At 41.6% G+C, this 17,991-nt stretch overlaps 1 protein-coding gene across 7 annotated transcripts in view; it reads right to left on the reverse strand.

Annotated features, from left to right (window-relative positions):
* The window catches only part of DNAH5 (dynein axonemal heavy chain 5), a 196,844-nt gene that overhangs the window by 61,954 nt on the left and 116,899 nt on the right, over positions 1–17,991 (reverse strand). For 5 of the 7 annotated variants that reach the window (XM_061589341.1, XM_061589313.1, XM_061589323.1 and 2 more), the window contains 8 exons: positions 16,249–16,453; positions 15,210–15,352; positions 8,433–8,567; positions 6,016–6,138; positions 4,448–4,661; positions 3,902–4,125; positions 2,443–2,641; positions 1,904–1,930 (listed from right to left, as the gene is read on the reverse strand). In XM_061589341.1, coding sequence (XP_061445325.1) covers positions 1,904–1,930; positions 2,443–2,641; positions 3,902–4,125; positions 4,448–4,661; positions 6,016–6,138; positions 8,433–8,567; positions 15,210–15,352; positions 16,249–16,453 — 1,270 coding nt within the window. The remainder of the gene's footprint in view (positions 1–1,903; positions 1,931–2,442; positions 2,642–3,901; positions 4,126–4,447; positions 4,662–6,015; positions 6,139–8,432; positions 8,568–15,209; positions 15,353–16,248; positions 16,454–17,991) is intronic. The other 2 variants (XM_061589366.1, XM_061589331.1) reach the window with 1 other exon arrangement.

The raw sequence follows: 17,991 nt of genomic DNA on the forward strand, positions 1-17,991 counted from the left end.
ACTGGAGAATTTGATTGGCTTGGCTAGCTTAGGTTGCCATTCCAGGTTATTCCATTCTGTTTCGGATGGGTCCTATGTTTGAAGGGGTTAACAGCTCTTTTTACAGAATAATTGTGTGCCACAGTACTACAGATGTGCTAGAATTCTGCCCAATTCAGGTTTGGTACCGGATTTTCCATTAATTTGCTTATTGTTGCAGATCAAATTTTATGTAGTGATTCTCCACAGCTATTTTCAGGGGAAAAACATTTTTTAAAAATCTGCCTCTAAAATATTAATATTAAGAATAATTTTATCAATATTTCCTTTACTCTATCAATGTTTCCTTTCAAAATATCAATATCTCCTTTAAAAATATTGAAATTAATATCAATTTTTTTGTAAGGGGTCAGCAAAAGCAGCAGGTAGCGGACAAAGAATGAACTCAAATCAATAACAGCCTTTTAGGTTGACAGAATGCTTTGACACTGGCACCAGGCAACAGATCCCATCTACACAGTACACAGTTTGGGAATTTCTGAGACAGGGATGCCAGGGAAACAAAGGGCACATTGGTGGAGAGAAGGGATAAGAGAAGGTTTGTATTTAAAACTGTTGTAACCCACCCTGGAACCTTAAGGTGAAGGGCAGGTAATCATCATCATCTGCAGGCTGGCTGGGTACTGAAGGTAGGAGGTTATTTTATTTACTATATTTATATCCCACCCTTCTTCCCAAAGGAGCCCAGGGCAGCAATAGAGAACTATGAATGACTTGCTGAGGATGGAGAAGAATCAGGAGGGTCTTCAAGGAGAGAAGCAGCAACATTGCCTCCTGGCCTCACAAGAATTTCTATTCACTAAGATTAGACAATTGTGCCATCCCTGCAAAAGACACTTCAAAAACCCCACTAGACTGGACTATTCTGGAGGATTTCAAGTTGAACTATTACTTCTTTAGTATTCAAGTCATGTTCCTGCACTTCACTTCTGCGTAGAAGAATTGGCTAGTTCACTTCCACTTCATCTGTTCCTGACTTTTACAGTGCCAACAGCTTCAGCTGCTGTGTGTAAGGAGCTACTGAGCACTGGAGCAATCCTGAGCAACACGGATGCTGGAGGAGACAGAAGAAAGCCTCTCGCCAAACATAACTGATGGATTCCAAAGAGTACATCTCTGCAAGACATATTTCTCAACATACTATGCATTGTTTGCATGCTAAAACTCACTGCTTTTACCATAAACCCATGCATATAAAAGCAGACGTATTTTTCCATTAACAATGAAAGTAAAAATCCCACAATTAGTAGCTTTTGACACATGCAAATACAAGGCTAAGGCTGTTGTTAATTGTACATAATACATTCATCTCAAAAGCTGAATCAACCATTTCCTACTATTATTTCGAACAGCTTCTAAAACGTAGTTACTGTAAAATTATGCAGACGACAGAGTTTCTTGTTTTATTTCTCCAACATAGGAAAGGCTCTATACAACTTCCATTCTAGGAATATTTCAAGGCTTGGAAGGGTTTATTTAGGGGTTTTTTTATTTCATTATGATGAAAGTTTTAATCAGTTATCTTTTCCTATATGGAGAAAGCTTAATTATGGAGTTGAAGTATTCACATTTGCTGAACAGTCTATCAATGCTTAATTGCAGCTCTGTCATTATCAGCCATCAAGATGGAGGTTGTGTCAGCCCAAGCATGCTATGCGCTTAAGTTATTCCCAATTAAACTACAGTTGTTTCAAAGCAAAAAAATAATAATCCAAGCCACCAGTCTGTGAACAAATTAGACATGCTTAGATGCATTGACTTCTATGGAACTAAACATGCACAACTGGATAAAGAACTCAAGCTTCTAAAAAAAAACTCTAGACAAATCTGTAAATTTTAGCTAGCGCAGGTACCTGAAGCTTACCTTTTACAGACCTTTCCTTTTTCACACCTAGTTTTGAAATAAAATATGTTTTTTTTCAGGAAAAGAATGAAGGTCACATCTTTTTTCCACAATGGGTATTTTTGTGGCTTTTCCACTTAATTAGTTCTATAGACACTGAGATTTGTCAAATGACATACAGGGCACTGCCACATGAATGCTTGTTGCCATTTTACCACAGAACGTTTGCAAGATGAACAACTAGGAAATGGACAAACGACCTCTGTCATCCATGAGAGAAATAACATTGTTGTAACTTTACAAATGCTTAGGCCAATGCACAACTTATTATGTGCCTTTCCTTACTGATTTCTCCCAATGAAGGAGACTATCTTTAAAACATCCTTGCAATTGCTGCATAGTGCCTAGACAATAATATACATTGTAAATATTACATATATTTATTATTTCCCTGCTTCCTTGTGCCCTCTGCTCCATTTTGCTTTTATTATAGCATGACTCTGTCCATGACCCATTAATTTTCTTATGTCAGACAGATGGTTTCCAATTGAGACTTTTACCTGTTACTTCAGGTGCGTCTCTTAAGAAGTCAACGAAGTAAGCATCAGTGCCAGGATCTACCAGGGTTTTTTTATCACCACCAAGTTCCCCTTCAACAAGTTTTGACAATGCCAGATCAAACCAAGCCACATCCTCAGGAGTTGTGAAACGATCGGCTATGACACACTTACATTCATGTTTCCATAGTTTTAAGAGCACCTGTTCAGAGATACATAGAAGAAAAGTAAAATTAAATTCTGTTTTTCACTACCAGTTAGTTGCTGCCAAAAAACAGCAAAAAAACAAAAAAAACCCTAACACATATAGAGCCCTCTTTCTTTGTAAAAGATGTTTAAAAGTTGTTTCTAAAACATTATGAGATGCAATATAAGGATATGTTACGGCAATTGCTCCTGTGAGAGGATGGTTTCCATAGTTATTTATTTTTATTTAACAGAATTTGTATACCACTTAGCTGTACAAGCTTTAAGTGGTTTGTGTAAAATATAAAAATTGCCCCCCAAAAGACAGAAGTTAGAAAGCAGTTGACCTAACAAAAATCAAAATAAAATAAAATCAGATTAAAAATATACAGTACATTATAAATAATTACATATTAAAATGCATGTCAACTTTACATATCTGAACAGGCTTGCCTAAACAAAAAAGTTTTTAGCAGACAACAAAAGCAGTACAGCAAAGGTGCCTGCCAAATGGCAGTGGGCAGGGAGTTCCAGAGTACATGTGCTGTCACATTGAAAAAATGATGGCTCACACGAGCTGAATGGACATTGTGTAGCACTTGTAAAAGTATTTGTTGCAAAAGTGGTTGAGTAGGCATATATGAGGTAAGGCAATCTCGCAAGTATAGTGGCCCCATGCTGTTAAGGCCTTTATGTACTAATGCCAGTAACAAATCAGCAGCCAGTGCAGATCTCCGAGTTTATGCAGACAGGGTCTTACTTCTGCCAGCAATTGTACTGTTGCATTCTATGCTAACTGCAGTTTCGAAACAAAGTGCAAGGGAAGCCCTACATAGACTGTGGGGCGGATTTCCTGCTGGAAGGAAGGGAGGGATATAAATAAAATAATTAATAAATAAAATAAATAATTTTCCCTCTTGAACCCACCCCTTGCACCGAAAGCATTTACACACGCACATTTGCTGCAGCCCAATACTGGGACTTTTGATGAAAAGTAGTTTATAAATGGTATGAAATACATACATAGTATCAGCACAGGAAGAACAGGCACTTTTAAAGATAAGGAATTTGTGCCTGTGTCATCGTATCTCATACACAGGCTCATTCAATTTACTGAATTATTTCTGGGGCTGCCTACACTTCCATTTCCTCTTGTTCCTATCACACAGACAGTGCTTATTATCCACATACACATCCAAAGTACAAAACTCCACATTATAGCACAAAAATCATGATGACAATACCTACTATATGGAGGTATGCATGCACTACTTACATTAGATTCATTGATCACTTCTGAGGTAGTATTCAGCATCCCTTGCCAAATCCTGGAAAGGTCTCGTAGATTGAACACATAATGGAATTTGGCTGGGGTCGGCAGCATCTTGATCTTGGTCATTTGCCACAGCCGGCGTGTCAGTGGTACCAGCTTAGCAACTGTAGCCCTCACTTCTTCTAAAAAGCCTCTCTGGCTACAATAATGTCCTATGCCAATCACACCTGGAGAACCCAAATTTGAAACTTTGAGGGGAAAAACACACGCATCTCAGAGCCTCACCCCTACCATCAGTCTATGCAAAACAGGCAAGAGTATGGCACAACTAGAGACAGGTTGCACTGTAAACATGCCTACAAAGCAATGCCTCTAGAAGACTCAACGCTATAGGTAAATAAAAAGCCCAAGGAAGAAATAATATTCCCTACTCATATAAACAAGTTTAGTTAAATCTCAGGGTTGGCAGTCTCTTAAAGTCTTCATCAAAGTAAAACAAAATTTAAGGCAGACATATGAACAACCAAGTTAATAAGCTGTCCACCTTACCAAAAATCTTGTCAATAGATGAATTAGAAGGCAGGGTGCAATTAAAAACAGAGAATTGCCTCTTCAGTCTCTGAGGGATGTCATTGCGTCCGCCACCAGGATGGATCATGGCAGCCAAGAACTGGAGGTCCACAATGTTGGTGAACTCTCCAGGCTTCTCCAGGTTATAAAACCCATTTTGCTCCATAAGTTGCCTAACTATCTCATTGGTGACCTATAAAATAAAACCTTGGCATTAAAAAACAACAGCCAACAGAAAGCCATTCATGCGGAGGTCCCAGTTCACATAGTACTGATTAGATCATCATTGTGAAGATGAAGAATGAATTTTATGGTACCTGCTACAGATTTTCTCTTCTGTTCAACCTTCTCCCTAATTTATCAACCTAGCATTTCCCCCACCAAATCCTGAAACAATTTCCTGTGTTTATACCTTTCATTATTTTTACAATGCAATAATATTTTGGCAGTCCTTTTAATTTAATCAAAACCTATACCAGGGATAGCCAGATGTTGTTGGACTGTAAGGAGGGATATAAATGTAATAATGAAATAAATAATAAAACTCCTATTATCTTGACCATTGGCCACGCTGGTTGGGGCTGATGGGAATTGGATTAGTGTATGGAGGGCACCACATATGGTACGTTTATTCTATACAATGAAAATTATTCACTATGTTGATATAGCTTACAGTCTGAAGTTTTACCAATATAGAATTTTATGAGTGCTAAAATTATCATTGTAAATAAAGAAAAAAATATACAGATTGACTAATTATTGCTGTTGTAAAGAGCCATTCTGCTTATTATGCATATTGGTAAGTTGTAACTGAGCTATCACAGACTAGTTTTTGCATTTCACATTTTTTCCTTTACTCACATGGATCATACCTGTTTACAACAATTAGGATTACACTTCATGTATGTGATAAAATGGAACTCTAGTTCATGACAGCATTTGCCATAATCAATATGTTAGCCTTTAAGGAGCCTCAAATCTCTTTGATATTTTTGCTGCCACAAACTAACATGGCTATCCCTCTGGAGATGGATCGAGGCTGTAATCCTAACATTACTTACTTGGAAGTAAACCCCAGTGAATTCAATAGGACTTACTTCTGAGTAGGCCTGGTTAGGACTGCTCTGTAAATGAACTTTTCAGTTTCTTAGATTTGCAGAGCTCCTTTAATAAATGGACTCATATGTTTATTGCTCCTGTATTTTCTGCAATCCTGTGGTAGATATGGTGTACTTATATCAGAATGGAGCCATTCTGAGATCATTTTTAATCTCATAGCAGGGTAATATTTGATTGTGTCACGACACATTATTTTACTTTCCTCCTTAGGTCTTTGCAGAATTACTAAAATCAACCTCAGATTTTTGCTATCCCAAATAATATCAGACAACATTCTCTGCCAACTTTAAAGGATCTCTTCTGAAGCATTATTGGAACATTTTCTAGCATAACAAAAATCCTCATAAAATAATCATCTTCATAGTGACCACTCATCCAAATCAAGATATTATATCGTATAATACAAAGAACCTATTCATTTAGCTTACCTGGTCTCCCCATTCATTGATTATAGGCATATTCACATCATCAATGAAGACTGTCATTTTCTTTCCTGCAGGGGGGCCATATGTTGTGCCCATGCGTTTGTCCACATAACTTTCAACTGTGCGCTGGAAGAAAGACATTATGTTTTCAAAAATCTAACAATCTCCCTAAGCCTTCAAAATGTTTTATACGCTATTGGGACAAATGTTATTAAGAAACTTAAAAGCAAATGTAGATAGCATGCACCTTTCAAAAAAATGTATTTTATTTAAGTATAGTATATAATACAAAATCCTAAATCAGAAATTTCTTCAGTATGCATCAGTATTAGGACTCTCGTAGCCAGTTCAGGCAATCCAACACATCAATTACACAAAGTTGGGGAGGAAGGCTACTGCTACGCCAGTGGGAACCTTCCCATACCCTGAGTACTCAGCCCCAAAGAGAATGGGAAAACACAGAAAATTCAAAAAAATGTATAAGAAAGGCAGTCATGTCCCCAGTGTCCCTGGAAATACTGCCAAAGTACGTTGATTAATACCATCTTCTGTGTTCTGTCTTGGCAAGCCAGGCAGCTGGCCATCAAAGGGCTACTTTTCCCACTGCCACTGAAATCAATAGGAGCTAGCGCAAAGTTGCTTCATTGATGGGATGAGTGGCCATGGTCTGGGAGAGCACTGGATATCGTGTTAAGTATGCTCCTCCTCTGTGCCAATCCAATTCTGCCCATGATTCTGCCCCATTTTAGCATTCTGCGGTGGTATCTTCTCAACTGGCATAGCTCAAGTATGTGATTGCACCCTAAGACTGCAACTCTATACACATTTTCCAGGGAGTAAACCCCACTGAACTCAATAAGACTTATTTCTCAGTGGGCATGCATAGGATTGTGCTGTAAACCACAATACAAAAAAAAATTGCATATATGTCAACAACTAGATTACATGTCATTCCAAAAACTATAGGAAGTGCTCAGGAACTATAGGAAGTGCTCATCTCTCAAATGTATAAAATGCCAACTTTGACAATCAGAGAATTCCCACTATCATCAGACCCGAGGGCGATGGTGGGCCTTTGCAGCCATGCTAGGGAAGACCTGGCATGGCTTCAAAGCCCCTTCCCTCGGGCGCAATGTGGCCACCTGCACCTGTCACGTAGGGGGCAGAGTAGAGTGGCTATTTAAGCCCTGCTCCAGTGTGGCAGGGCTGATCTTTACCAGCCAGATGGTGTTCATATGTCTGACCTGGGTAATGATCTGTTTCTCACTGATCTGCAGAGAGCCCTGCGTGAAATAATTAGCCGCAGGTGGGGGAAGAGGGACTAAGCTGAGGCTTGTCCTCTTCTGTGGCAGATACGTGCCAAATTTCAAAAGGTAGGGTTTGGTGACCACCCTTAGGCACCCTTTAAGGTGATCGGTGGGTTCTGAGGCCTGTCTTCCAGGTTGTGCGGCCTGTTGGCAGGATAAGGCTCACCTTTGGGGCTAATCCGTAACACCCACTCAGAGCTGTGCATCCCTGGGGGGTGGTGGAGCAGGAAGGCCTCCCTAACCATCCTGCCTGGATGGGGCCCCTAAGAGGGGATTGGGTTTGGACCACACCCTTTCCCATGGCAGTGTGTTCTCGCCCGATTGGGGATGAGTTAGGTTCCACACTTGTCTCTGCAGATCATTTTAGTATGCAATAAAGCATGTAACTGTATTCATTTCAATAAACGTGGCCCTTGATTTACCCACACTTCATCTTGTCTTGCTTCTTCATTTCCCGGCTATGCGTTGCAATGATGAATGCAGATTTGTGAACCTGCTGTTTGCCTAGAGATGAGGGCACCTGTAGCACTTCAGATGTTACTGGATTCCAACTCCCATCATCCCTGAGCACTGGCCATTCTAACTGGGGCTGATGGGAGTTGGCATCCAACTTCATCTACAGGGTCACAGGGTTCCCCACAAGAGTAAGAAGATAAAAGTGTTACACACATATATATGTTCAGTTTACTGTTTCTCCAACGCTTCCATTTTTATGGCTTATTTCTACTGTTCTTTGCTATTCTTTCAAAAAGTTTTAAGTAGAACTTAACGAGATTTCATTCTGGCTGACATACATTTCAAAAAATGTATCAGCAGAGTAGAAACAGGGACTGCCCCAGAACATGGAAACCACAAGGAGACCTGGAAGAGATTTAGGAATTAGGAAATCAGCTGAACTTATGAATCTTAAAATGGTATGAATAAGGAAGAGATGGCACCCCAAGAGAGGAACCATTTTGCCACCAAAACCACATGAATAAGAATATGGGAAAGATGGACTGTTGCTATTTAATAAAATATTTCTGAATAATCTCTTTCTGGTGTACTGTCACTGAAGTGAACCAAATGGCTAGCTTTACTTTCAATTTAGAGAAAGAAGATTTTAAGTACTACCTGAAACATGAAAGGAGTTGTTGCCGATGAAAAGTTCAGACTCTTGGCCATATGGCTTTCAGGATTGTATTTTGACATGTAGCCTTTGATGATGACAGTCTTCGCGGTCCCTTGTTCACCAATTAGCAGCACTGCCTGAAGATGAGAAGAGAATTCAAATGAGTTTGGGAATATGTGAACCAAGGGTATTGGCAGACGCTCAATTCTCAAAATTATTCCTTTCAAGTAATAAAGAAGAAAAAAAGTAACTTTCATGAAAAATACATTATCACTTGCAACACTGCTAATTTATTTTTGCGGCACCCATCCCTGACCAAAATGGAATTAGTTCTACCTGTCATGAACCTGTAATGGTCATGAGTTATCAAAAATCTGATGACAACACTTTGGCCCCAGTAAGGGACTCTGGGAGATGGTTACAGTCAGAAAAGACAAGCCTTGCCAATTTGTAAAGTTAAGTTTCATTTTTCCAGCTGAAGACGGTTAGAAGAAGCCTTAACAAGCTGCACCTGTTTATCTTTGCTGATTAGCAAGTGCCTGGCACCCAAGGTCATCCTTGGCCTTTGCAGTTGGAAAACACCGTTGGGAGGGGGGCCTGAAGGCGCGAAAATGTGAGAAACATCGAGAAGAAAGTTACATCAGTCAATTCCTGATTGGTCAATTAATCTTGGACCGTTAGGACCCTTTTCCCTTAAGTATAGGGCTAGGGACCCACAGCTTTTGTTCTCTGTTCTCTGCCTATGCTGACTGGCACCAGAGTTCCAAATCTTTTCTGCCTTATGGTTCCTGGGGTTGCTTATGGGAAGGCAACCTATGCCTGGTTCCATTGCTTTATGTTGAACATCCATCTCTCTTAGGAGAGGTGCCACGCAACCAACTACCTCGTATGTAAGTAGTTAGGTGAGCTAGTTTATTATTTTCTTATTGTGTGTATGAATTCTCTTGTAAGAACCTAAACCCCTGTTGGGTGAATGGTCTTAAAGGATTACTTGCTGCTATATGATATGTGCACTTATATATTTTAATAAAGCTACTTCTATTTAACCTGGTGTGTTCATTTGAGAGAAGGGGTGGTTCTAAATTCAGTGTTTTGACCCAAACTCAGTCACTCACTACCAAAGAGGGTTAAGAAGTTAAAAGCTTGGATTTTAAGTGTTAAACCAGAGGTGCCTGGCAAGGAGTGTAACTGTGACTCTTGCCTTTTAGGACCTTGGTTTTATATACCTTCTGGGCTCAGAGATCCCCTGGCTCTGAGTGGACCAGTATACAGGGGTGGTGGCAGCCTACCTTCTACCTTGCAGGGTTGTTGTGAGCGTACACAGCCTTGGCAAGGGTGAAGTAATAGCTTTTCGGTTCCAGTCTCATTTCCCTAAGGGTGGGGGTCTGAGCCTGATGCATGATCCCGGGACCCTGAGGGTCGGGCGGGCATGACATGGCTGGCAGTGGTGAGGATCGAAGCCATTCCTGCTCTTAAGTGAACACGCTGTGTGAGATAAGTGCATTGCAGCAAGTTGTAAATTTTAAAGAGACTTCTGACACAATTGTTTGTTACTTTGGGTAGTAAGGTTAGTGCAGAATGTCGCAAAAGATAAAAACCAGATCTCAAAAGAATGGAGCCGAGGATGTGCTCCTGGCAGACACTGCGTTGCCTAGTCAGCTTGCTCAGCTGGAAGAAGGCGCTGCTGCTCTGTCGTTTATGCCTCAGCCTTCTGTGGATGACCAGGAGTTCGTGTCTAAGCAAACTGAGGATAGCGAAGATGAGGAGGAATCAGATTTGGATGAGGAAGAGTTGCCTAGGAGCATGCAGCGCTACCTGGCTAAGCAAATGAAGCTGCTGTCCCTGCAGTTCAAGGCTATGGAGGAAGATCGCCGGAGTAGGGAAAGCTTTGCTCGTGAGATGCAACAACTGCGAGGAGGAAGACCAGACCTCCATAAAAAATCCTTTCCGACCTTTCGTGAGACAGATGACATCTTTACCTTCTTCCAAGTTTTTGCTCACTCTTGTAGAGATCAAGGTGTGCCTAAAAAGTACTGGATGAGTGCTTTACGCATTAATGCTGAAGGCGAGTTGAGAGAACTGTTGAACTCTTTGTCACTGGAGTATGCAGATGATTTTGACTACTTTTATGCTTTAGCCAAGTCTCACTTTGCGTTAACAGCAGAGGATTGTTTTCGGCACTTAGAAGCAGACCAGAAGAAGTCTCGGGAAAGCTTCTCAGCCTTTGCTGCACGGATGGGCAGAAATGTGGAACGTTGGGCTGACACAGCCGAGGCTGTAACCCGAGAGGAGGTTTTAGATCTGTTTGCTAAAGAACTGTTTTACAGACGCCTCCCTCGAGATTTGATGGCTCTGGTCAGAGACCAGCAGCCCCGTTCTTTGACTGAAGCAGGCATGCTGGCAGATCGTATGTTTAAAAACAGAGCTGGAGAAAAGTATACTTTGTTTCGGAGACCGGAGTACGTTCCTGTGGAACCGCCGGGGCGAGAGACCGCAGGTATGCAGAAACCAGGGCAACCGGCGAAGGAAGAGAAAGGGGGGCCTGCTGGCTACTTCAAAGTACCTTCCGCCCGGCCCGAGGCTGCGTTGCAAGAGAAGCCCCGTGGAGAAATAATTTGTTTTAAATGTGGGCAAATTGGTCATAAGGCTAATTCCTGTTCTAAAATCTTGTCTAAGCCCAATCCTGCTGGAAGGAAGAACCCAAAGGTTGCTCCAGTTGCACGTGTGAGAGACTTAACGTCCCCTGGAGCGGAACCTCCTGAACTTTCTTCATGGTCGTCAGCCGAGGAGAATGAAGGAGCAGAATCGGATTTTGTATTTTCTGCCCCAAATTCACAAGACCGTCCTGAGACCCCTCGTGGACCAGTTGTTAAAGCCCTGTCGGTGAGTGTTGTACAAAATATATCCGGGGGCAAAGAGGGAGAAGAAAAGGATGGTTTGCTGCAAGGGAGGGACTGTCCAGAACCTCTTTCATCGGAATGCAAGGAATGGGTTCAAACGCAGTTTTCAGAACCCATATATGTTAACTGTATTCAGGTCATGGGACGGGTAGATTCGGGCGCAGAACTCTCCAGTGTTGCTGAACACTTGGTGAAGCCAGAGCAATATGTCCCTGACTTACAAGTGACTGTCACGGCGTATGGACCCAGGGCCGTGCAAGCTCGTGTGGCCGAGCTAGTGCTTTCATACAAGAATTGGACTGGGCGCCATAGAGTTCTAGTTCATTCAACCAATAGTTTGTGGGACGTTTTGATAGGAACAGACCTGCTCTTCCTGCACCATAAAGAGACTGAACGTAGGGCGGAGAGGGATGCCCTTGCTAAGTCTCAAGTTTTGTTAGACACCTTGAAATGTAGTGGGAGAGAAGCCAAGGCTTCAAAGGAACGGGCCGTGCGCTTGTCTGAACCACAGGAAAAAAAGTTTGCCTTTGCAGCCCAGAGAGGGGGGCTGATGGAATGCAAAGTGCCGCCTGTTGGCTCTCAAAGAACTAAGACAGCTCTAATAAAGAAGGGAAGCCTCCACAGTTGTAAAAGCAAAAAGGAAGCCAATTCGGCCGTTTTGTTACAAGCGGAGAAATCTGATTCTCTTAATGAACATTTAATTATGGCTTGTGCTAAAGTGTGTGACTTTGCAGAGGGGAGAGCTGAGAGCCTGCCCGAACAACAGGAAAAAAACTCCTTGCAACCCAGTGTGGGGGAGACAGAGGAATGTAAATTACCGGCAGCCAGCTCTCAAGCCTTTAGGGCAGCTTTATTGAAGGATGAGAGTTTGCAAAACTGCAGGGAAGAAGCCGGGAGAAGCCCTCCTGCCTTATCAGAGACTGTGAAAGTGAGATTTTATTGGGACAAAGGCTTGCTTTATCGAGAACATGTTCCTGGGGGGAATTTCACGGACTGGCAACCAGTCAGACAATTAGTCGTGCCAAAATCTTTTCGCCGGGATGTATTGCAGCTGGCCCATGATGCTGTGACTGCGGGGCACCTAGGTGTGGAACGGACTTTGTTTTTTGTTACCCAACAATTTTATTGGCCCTTAGTGGCTAAGACTGTTAAAGAATATGTAAAGTCCTGTGATATTTGTCAACGGCTTGGGGATGCACGTGATCACCCCAAGGCACCCTTACAAGTGTCCCCGATTTCTAGGAAATACCTGGTTTTGACTTGCACTCCTGCTGTGGAGGTTGCTGAAGATGCTTTATCTCGGTTACCTGTTCCAGTTGACTGACATTTGATTCATGCTCATTCCACGGACTGATTTCCCGGCTCTGATGACCTCTGGACTGTTTTTAGACCTCGTTTTACTCTTTTACACTTTTAATATGTTTTATGGACTTTTATAAGATTTTATGGCTTATGACCTTTTTTGAACCCGGACCAGCTTTTGGATCACCCCATTTTTTATTCTATCTCTTTATTTTTTAATAAAGTCTTCTCTTCTTCGGTGTTTTAGGGGTCCCTTAATTTTTTTTTCTTTCCTTTTGTTGTTATTTTGTAATTTAGCATATATTAAAAAGGCATAAGTCAAGAAGTAGCTCACTTGCTTAAAAATGTATTAATTTGTTCTTTTTTTTTTCTCTCTCTCTTTCTTTTTTTTTATTTTTTAATATATGTTGTATATGGTGTAATGTTGGTGGATTTTTTTTTTATATATTATTTTTTTTTGTATATTGTTCCCTTATCCCTGGTTGCTGTGGCGATGACGCAGAACTATCCAGAGTTCTGACATCATCTTCCCAAAAAGGGGCGTGTCATGAACCTGTAATGGTCATGAGTTATCAAAAATCTGATGACAACACTTTGGCCCCAGTAAGGGACTCTGGGAGATGGTTACAGTCAGAAAAGACAAGCCTTGCCAATTTGTAAAGTTAAGTTTCATTTTTCCAGCTGAAGACGGTTAGAAGAAGCCTTAACAAGCTGCACCTGTTTATCTTTGCTGATTAGCAAGTGCCTGGCACCCAAGGTCATCCTTGGCCTTTGCAGTTGGAAAACACCGTTGGGAGGGGGGCCTGAAGGCGCGAAAATGTGAGAAACATCGAGAAGAAAGTTACATCAGTCAATTCCTGATTGGTCAATTAATCTTGGACCGTTAGGACCCTTTTCCCTTAAGTATAGGGCTAGGGACCCACAGCTTTTGTTCTCTGTTCTCTGCCTATGCTGACTGGCACCAGAGTTCCAAATCTTTTCTGCCTTATGGTTCCTGGGGTTGCTTATGGGAAGGCAACCTATGTCTGGTTCCATTGCTTTATGTTGAACATCCATCTCTCTTAGGAGAGGTGCCACGCAACCAACTACCTCGTATGTAAGTAGTTAGGTGAGCTAGTTTATTATTTTCTTATTGTGTGTATGAATTCTCTTGTAAGAACCTAAACCCCTGTTGGGTGAATGGTCTTAAAGGATTACTTGCTGCTATATGATATGTGCACTTATATATTTTAATAAAGCTACTTCTATTTAACCTGGTGTGTTCATTTGAGAGAAGGGGTGGTTCTAAATTCAGTGTTTTGACCCAAACTCAGTCACTCACTACCAAAGAGGGTTAAGAAGTTAAAAGCTTGGATTTTAAGTGTTAAACCAGAGGTGCCTGGCAAGGAGTGTAACTGTGACTCTTGCCTTTTAGGACCTTGGTTTTATATACCTTCTGGGCTCAGAGATCCCCTGGCTCTGAGTGGACCAGTATACAGGGGTGGTGGCAGCCTACCTTCTACCTTGCAGGGTTGTTGTGAGCGTACACAGCCTTGGCAAGGGTGAAGTAATAGCTTTTCGGTTCCAGTCTCATTTCCCTAAGGGTGGGGGTCTGAGCCTGATGCATGATCCCGGGACCCTGAGGGTCGGGCGGGCATGACACTACCCACAGAATCTATATTGTAATACACTAAGGGATTTTGTGGGACTGATCATCTGAGACAGTCTAATGTCAAGAGAGGTGGTAGGCGAAGAAGGTTCACTGGTTCCTATCAGGAGTGCTTCTCTACTCCTAGAGAGGGCCAGGGCAGGTAAAATGGCCTATGCATGATGGGGTAGAAAGAGGGGCCAAGGGGGAATGAAGACATGGGCCTGAGGAGGCAAGGAATTGGAAGAGGGGAAGGGGGATTGGAAAGGAGGGATGGAAGGAAGAAAGAATAATTCGAAGGGTTGAGATGGAGAAGAAGACCAGGGTAGAATCTGAGAGGGAAGAAAAAGTGGGGAAAAGAACAGGCAACAAAAGGAGAGGCATTTGCCCACATTCTGCCCTCTTTTCCTTTGTCATTTCCCCACTTTTTGTTTAGACTGGTAAACTCTTGAGAGCAGGGACCTATCTATATTGTCCGTGTCACTCTGTAAGGTGTCATGTACACTGATAGTGGCACAGTATAAATAATTAATAATGCTGATTTGAAATAACCAGCCTTACGTTTGAATGCAGGCCTCTAGGGCTATGCATAATACCCACATTGTACCATTTGCACAATTAAATATCTGATATATTTGGTCACACAGGTTAATCAGTTCTAGGCAAACTAGCCTGACAATTTTCAGGAAGAAGCACCAAGATCTTATCTGCAACAGCAAATTTACAGTAAAGCTTTTTTATTGGTGAAAGGCAGCCACAGCAGTGCAATGGCTAGTACTGGATATGGATGTGGAAGAACCACATTCAGTCCCCTATTGAGCCACAGAGCCCACTTTTTGCCTAAACATGTCACCATCCTTCAGCCTAACCGACTCATAAACTTACAATAAAGAGACAACATTTGTAAAGTAGCATTATTAAAATCCCACACTAGAATATTAGACAATTACCATGCCTTGCTTTGCAATAGTTTGGATAAGGAAGTCCATTCTCACATTGTCCACATTTGGCACTAGGATGGAGCCATACTCTGGAGTGTTGCTGGCAGGATACACATATTGGTCCACACAAGTATTCCAGTGCATCCATTTGCCTAGCCAGAAGGAAAAGCAATGAATTTCCCTTCAGCATGCCATGTATGTATAATTAGCACACAAGAAGGCAGTCAAAGAGAACCAGACTGACAGACATTTTTGATAGCTTTCCCCAACTGAAATCAACAAAAGCAGGCATGTAACTGGAACCTCTAATGCCATCTATGTCCAATTTAATACAGAGCTAAGTTGTGAAGCCTTTAAGTGCGGTGGACATTCATGACCCACGAAGATAAAAGGTATGGCATAGCTTGAAAGAATAGGACAAAGTATGAATGGCCTGCTTTGTACATAATGCTAAACCATGGTTCAGCATTATAAGGACAAGGCACAGAGAACCTCAGGCTTGCCTGCTCCTCTCTCCTCTGGAGCAACCATAAGGAAGAGATTTTTTGACTCCCTTTTAGATTCAGTATAGCGTGACACCTGAATCAGTGGTTAATCTTAACTATGGTTTGTTGAAACAAGCGAGCTTCACAAACTATGGTTTGAAGTTGGCTTGTCTCACTAACCATATTTGAGATCAACAACAGTTTGTCTGGGTCCAGCTGGCCTTGGAGAGGGGAGAAGGGGAAAGCACTCACCCTTATAATGCTAAATTATGGTTTATCATTACTTTCACACCAGCCTACTATCTTGTCACGTCAACAAAGCACCTTAGAACTGACAGGCTCAAGACAGGCAAGAAGCAAATTGAAATGACACAGATATTTCAAATACTGAAGGCTCTTCAACTCAAAGCTGAAATGTAGTCATCAACAAACAAAATTCAGTTGGCATTCACTGAATGTGACCTCCAGCAAACTAGAACCCCAAAGCTTCAATATTTATTCATGCTAATATTTTACAAGATAGTAATTAGACACACATAGCAATTTCTCAGTAGTTCACTAACCATCATTGGTAACATAGTAGTCAAACATAGTATCTTCACTTCCTTCTGGGATGTTAGGAAGGTCAAGTTTTAAAGTTTCATGATCCCGAAGCCAGTGCTCCATTTTGCGACGGTCTTCCAATTCCAGCAGTGCCCCAACGCTCCACATCAGGGAGAAGACGTACAATCTTTCCAGGTACTCTGCTGTTATTTCTCCTCCCTGCTCCTGAATAGCAAAGCACCATTGGTTTTAGACATTAAATGGTGAAGTAATGAAATGCCTACTATGAAAGCTTGGCTAATAAAGTTATGGGAACCAGCTAGACTGTTTAGATTAACAGCATATTTACCAATAAGAGATAGGGAGGGGGATAAGGACAGGAAATTTTATCACCAATTGGAGACCCTTGTTAGAGTTTACAGGGGAAAGACATAAACCGAACATGAATAGATGCAATATGGATTGAAGAATGGTTGTAAATTGTGTTCACATGATAGCATAATACTTTGTCATGACCTATGACCTGGCGACTTCGCAGTGTGAAGCAGAGGACTCTGCTGAGAATGAGGTTCAGGTTGCTTCTAGGAAAATTGTCAGTAGCTTATTTGGGACCCTCCTGGCCAGAGAACACAGACATGCCCCCATCCTCTGACTGAAAGGATGAATCTCCTGCAGTCCCTTTGTCTCCCCAACCTTGCAGGTCAGACTGCAAATAAGGGGAGAGTCACTTCACCACCCAGCCAGCTACTCCAAGGAAGCAAAGTCTACCACACCCCAGGTCTTGTCAGCCTACTTAAAGGTTTCAATTGGCTCTAGCTCCTTATAGAGACAGCATATTCTGTATCTGCCTTCAACGAGCAGAGCCCCCTTAAAACTATCCAAGGTCCTGTTCTTGCTGCCCTCTACTTTTACCAGACTTTGACCTGCCTCCCTTGCCAGTCTTACACTCCCATGGAACTGGCCAGTTTAATACTGATTGTGTTCAAAAATTATTGATGCATGAGTAGGAATGAGATGGCTGCATATTTCTTGATATTAATATCTTTTGAAGTTTGTGCAAGATAGAGTGTATGTCTGGAATGTTGGGATATGTATTTCCTTGATATTATGGAAGGAATCAGACATTTGTATTTCAATAGCTTCAGGTACTTTAGTGTTTGATGTATTCAAGCAGGTTGATTTATACCAATGGAAAAACTTGTCACTTCCTTATTATTATTGAAGGAAGTAAGAGTTTGAATTGCACAAGGAGCTACAAAAAGTATTTTGGTACATCCTTTATTTGTATTGAGGTTTTAATGTTTACTGTGTACCATACATTTATGTACGATGGAAATGGACGGCCTTCAAGTCAATCCCGACTTACGGCTACCCCATGGTAAGTGGTATTCGGAGGGGGTTTACCATTGCCTCCCTCTGAGGTTATCCTCCCCAGCTGGTGATATAATGTATTTATTAACAATATAGGTATTCAAATAATAGATACTACATAATTTTTTTTAAAAAAATAAAAACAGTACCAAGTGATCATGATTTTCACTGCTGAAGGGAAGAGACCCCTTGCTACACCATAGTGAAGAACCCCACAGTCTTTCTGTTTCTGTAGAGTTTTTAAATCAAATGACACCCCTCTTATCACAAATGTGCCCATAGAATGACCTTATGCTCCCAGACTAATCAGCCAGGTAAAAGCAATAAAGAACATGGACTCATTCGTTGAAGCTCAGCATGACAAATGTGAACCTTTGTAGCTGCCTTTTATA

This window comes from Rhineura floridana, chromosome 1 (genome assembly GCF_030035675.1).
Source record: "Rhineura floridana isolate rRhiFlo1 chromosome 1, rRhiFlo1.hap2, whole genome shotgun sequence".
Taxonomy (NCBI): Eukaryota; Metazoa; Chordata; class Lepidosauria; order Squamata; family Rhineuridae; genus Rhineura; species Rhineura floridana.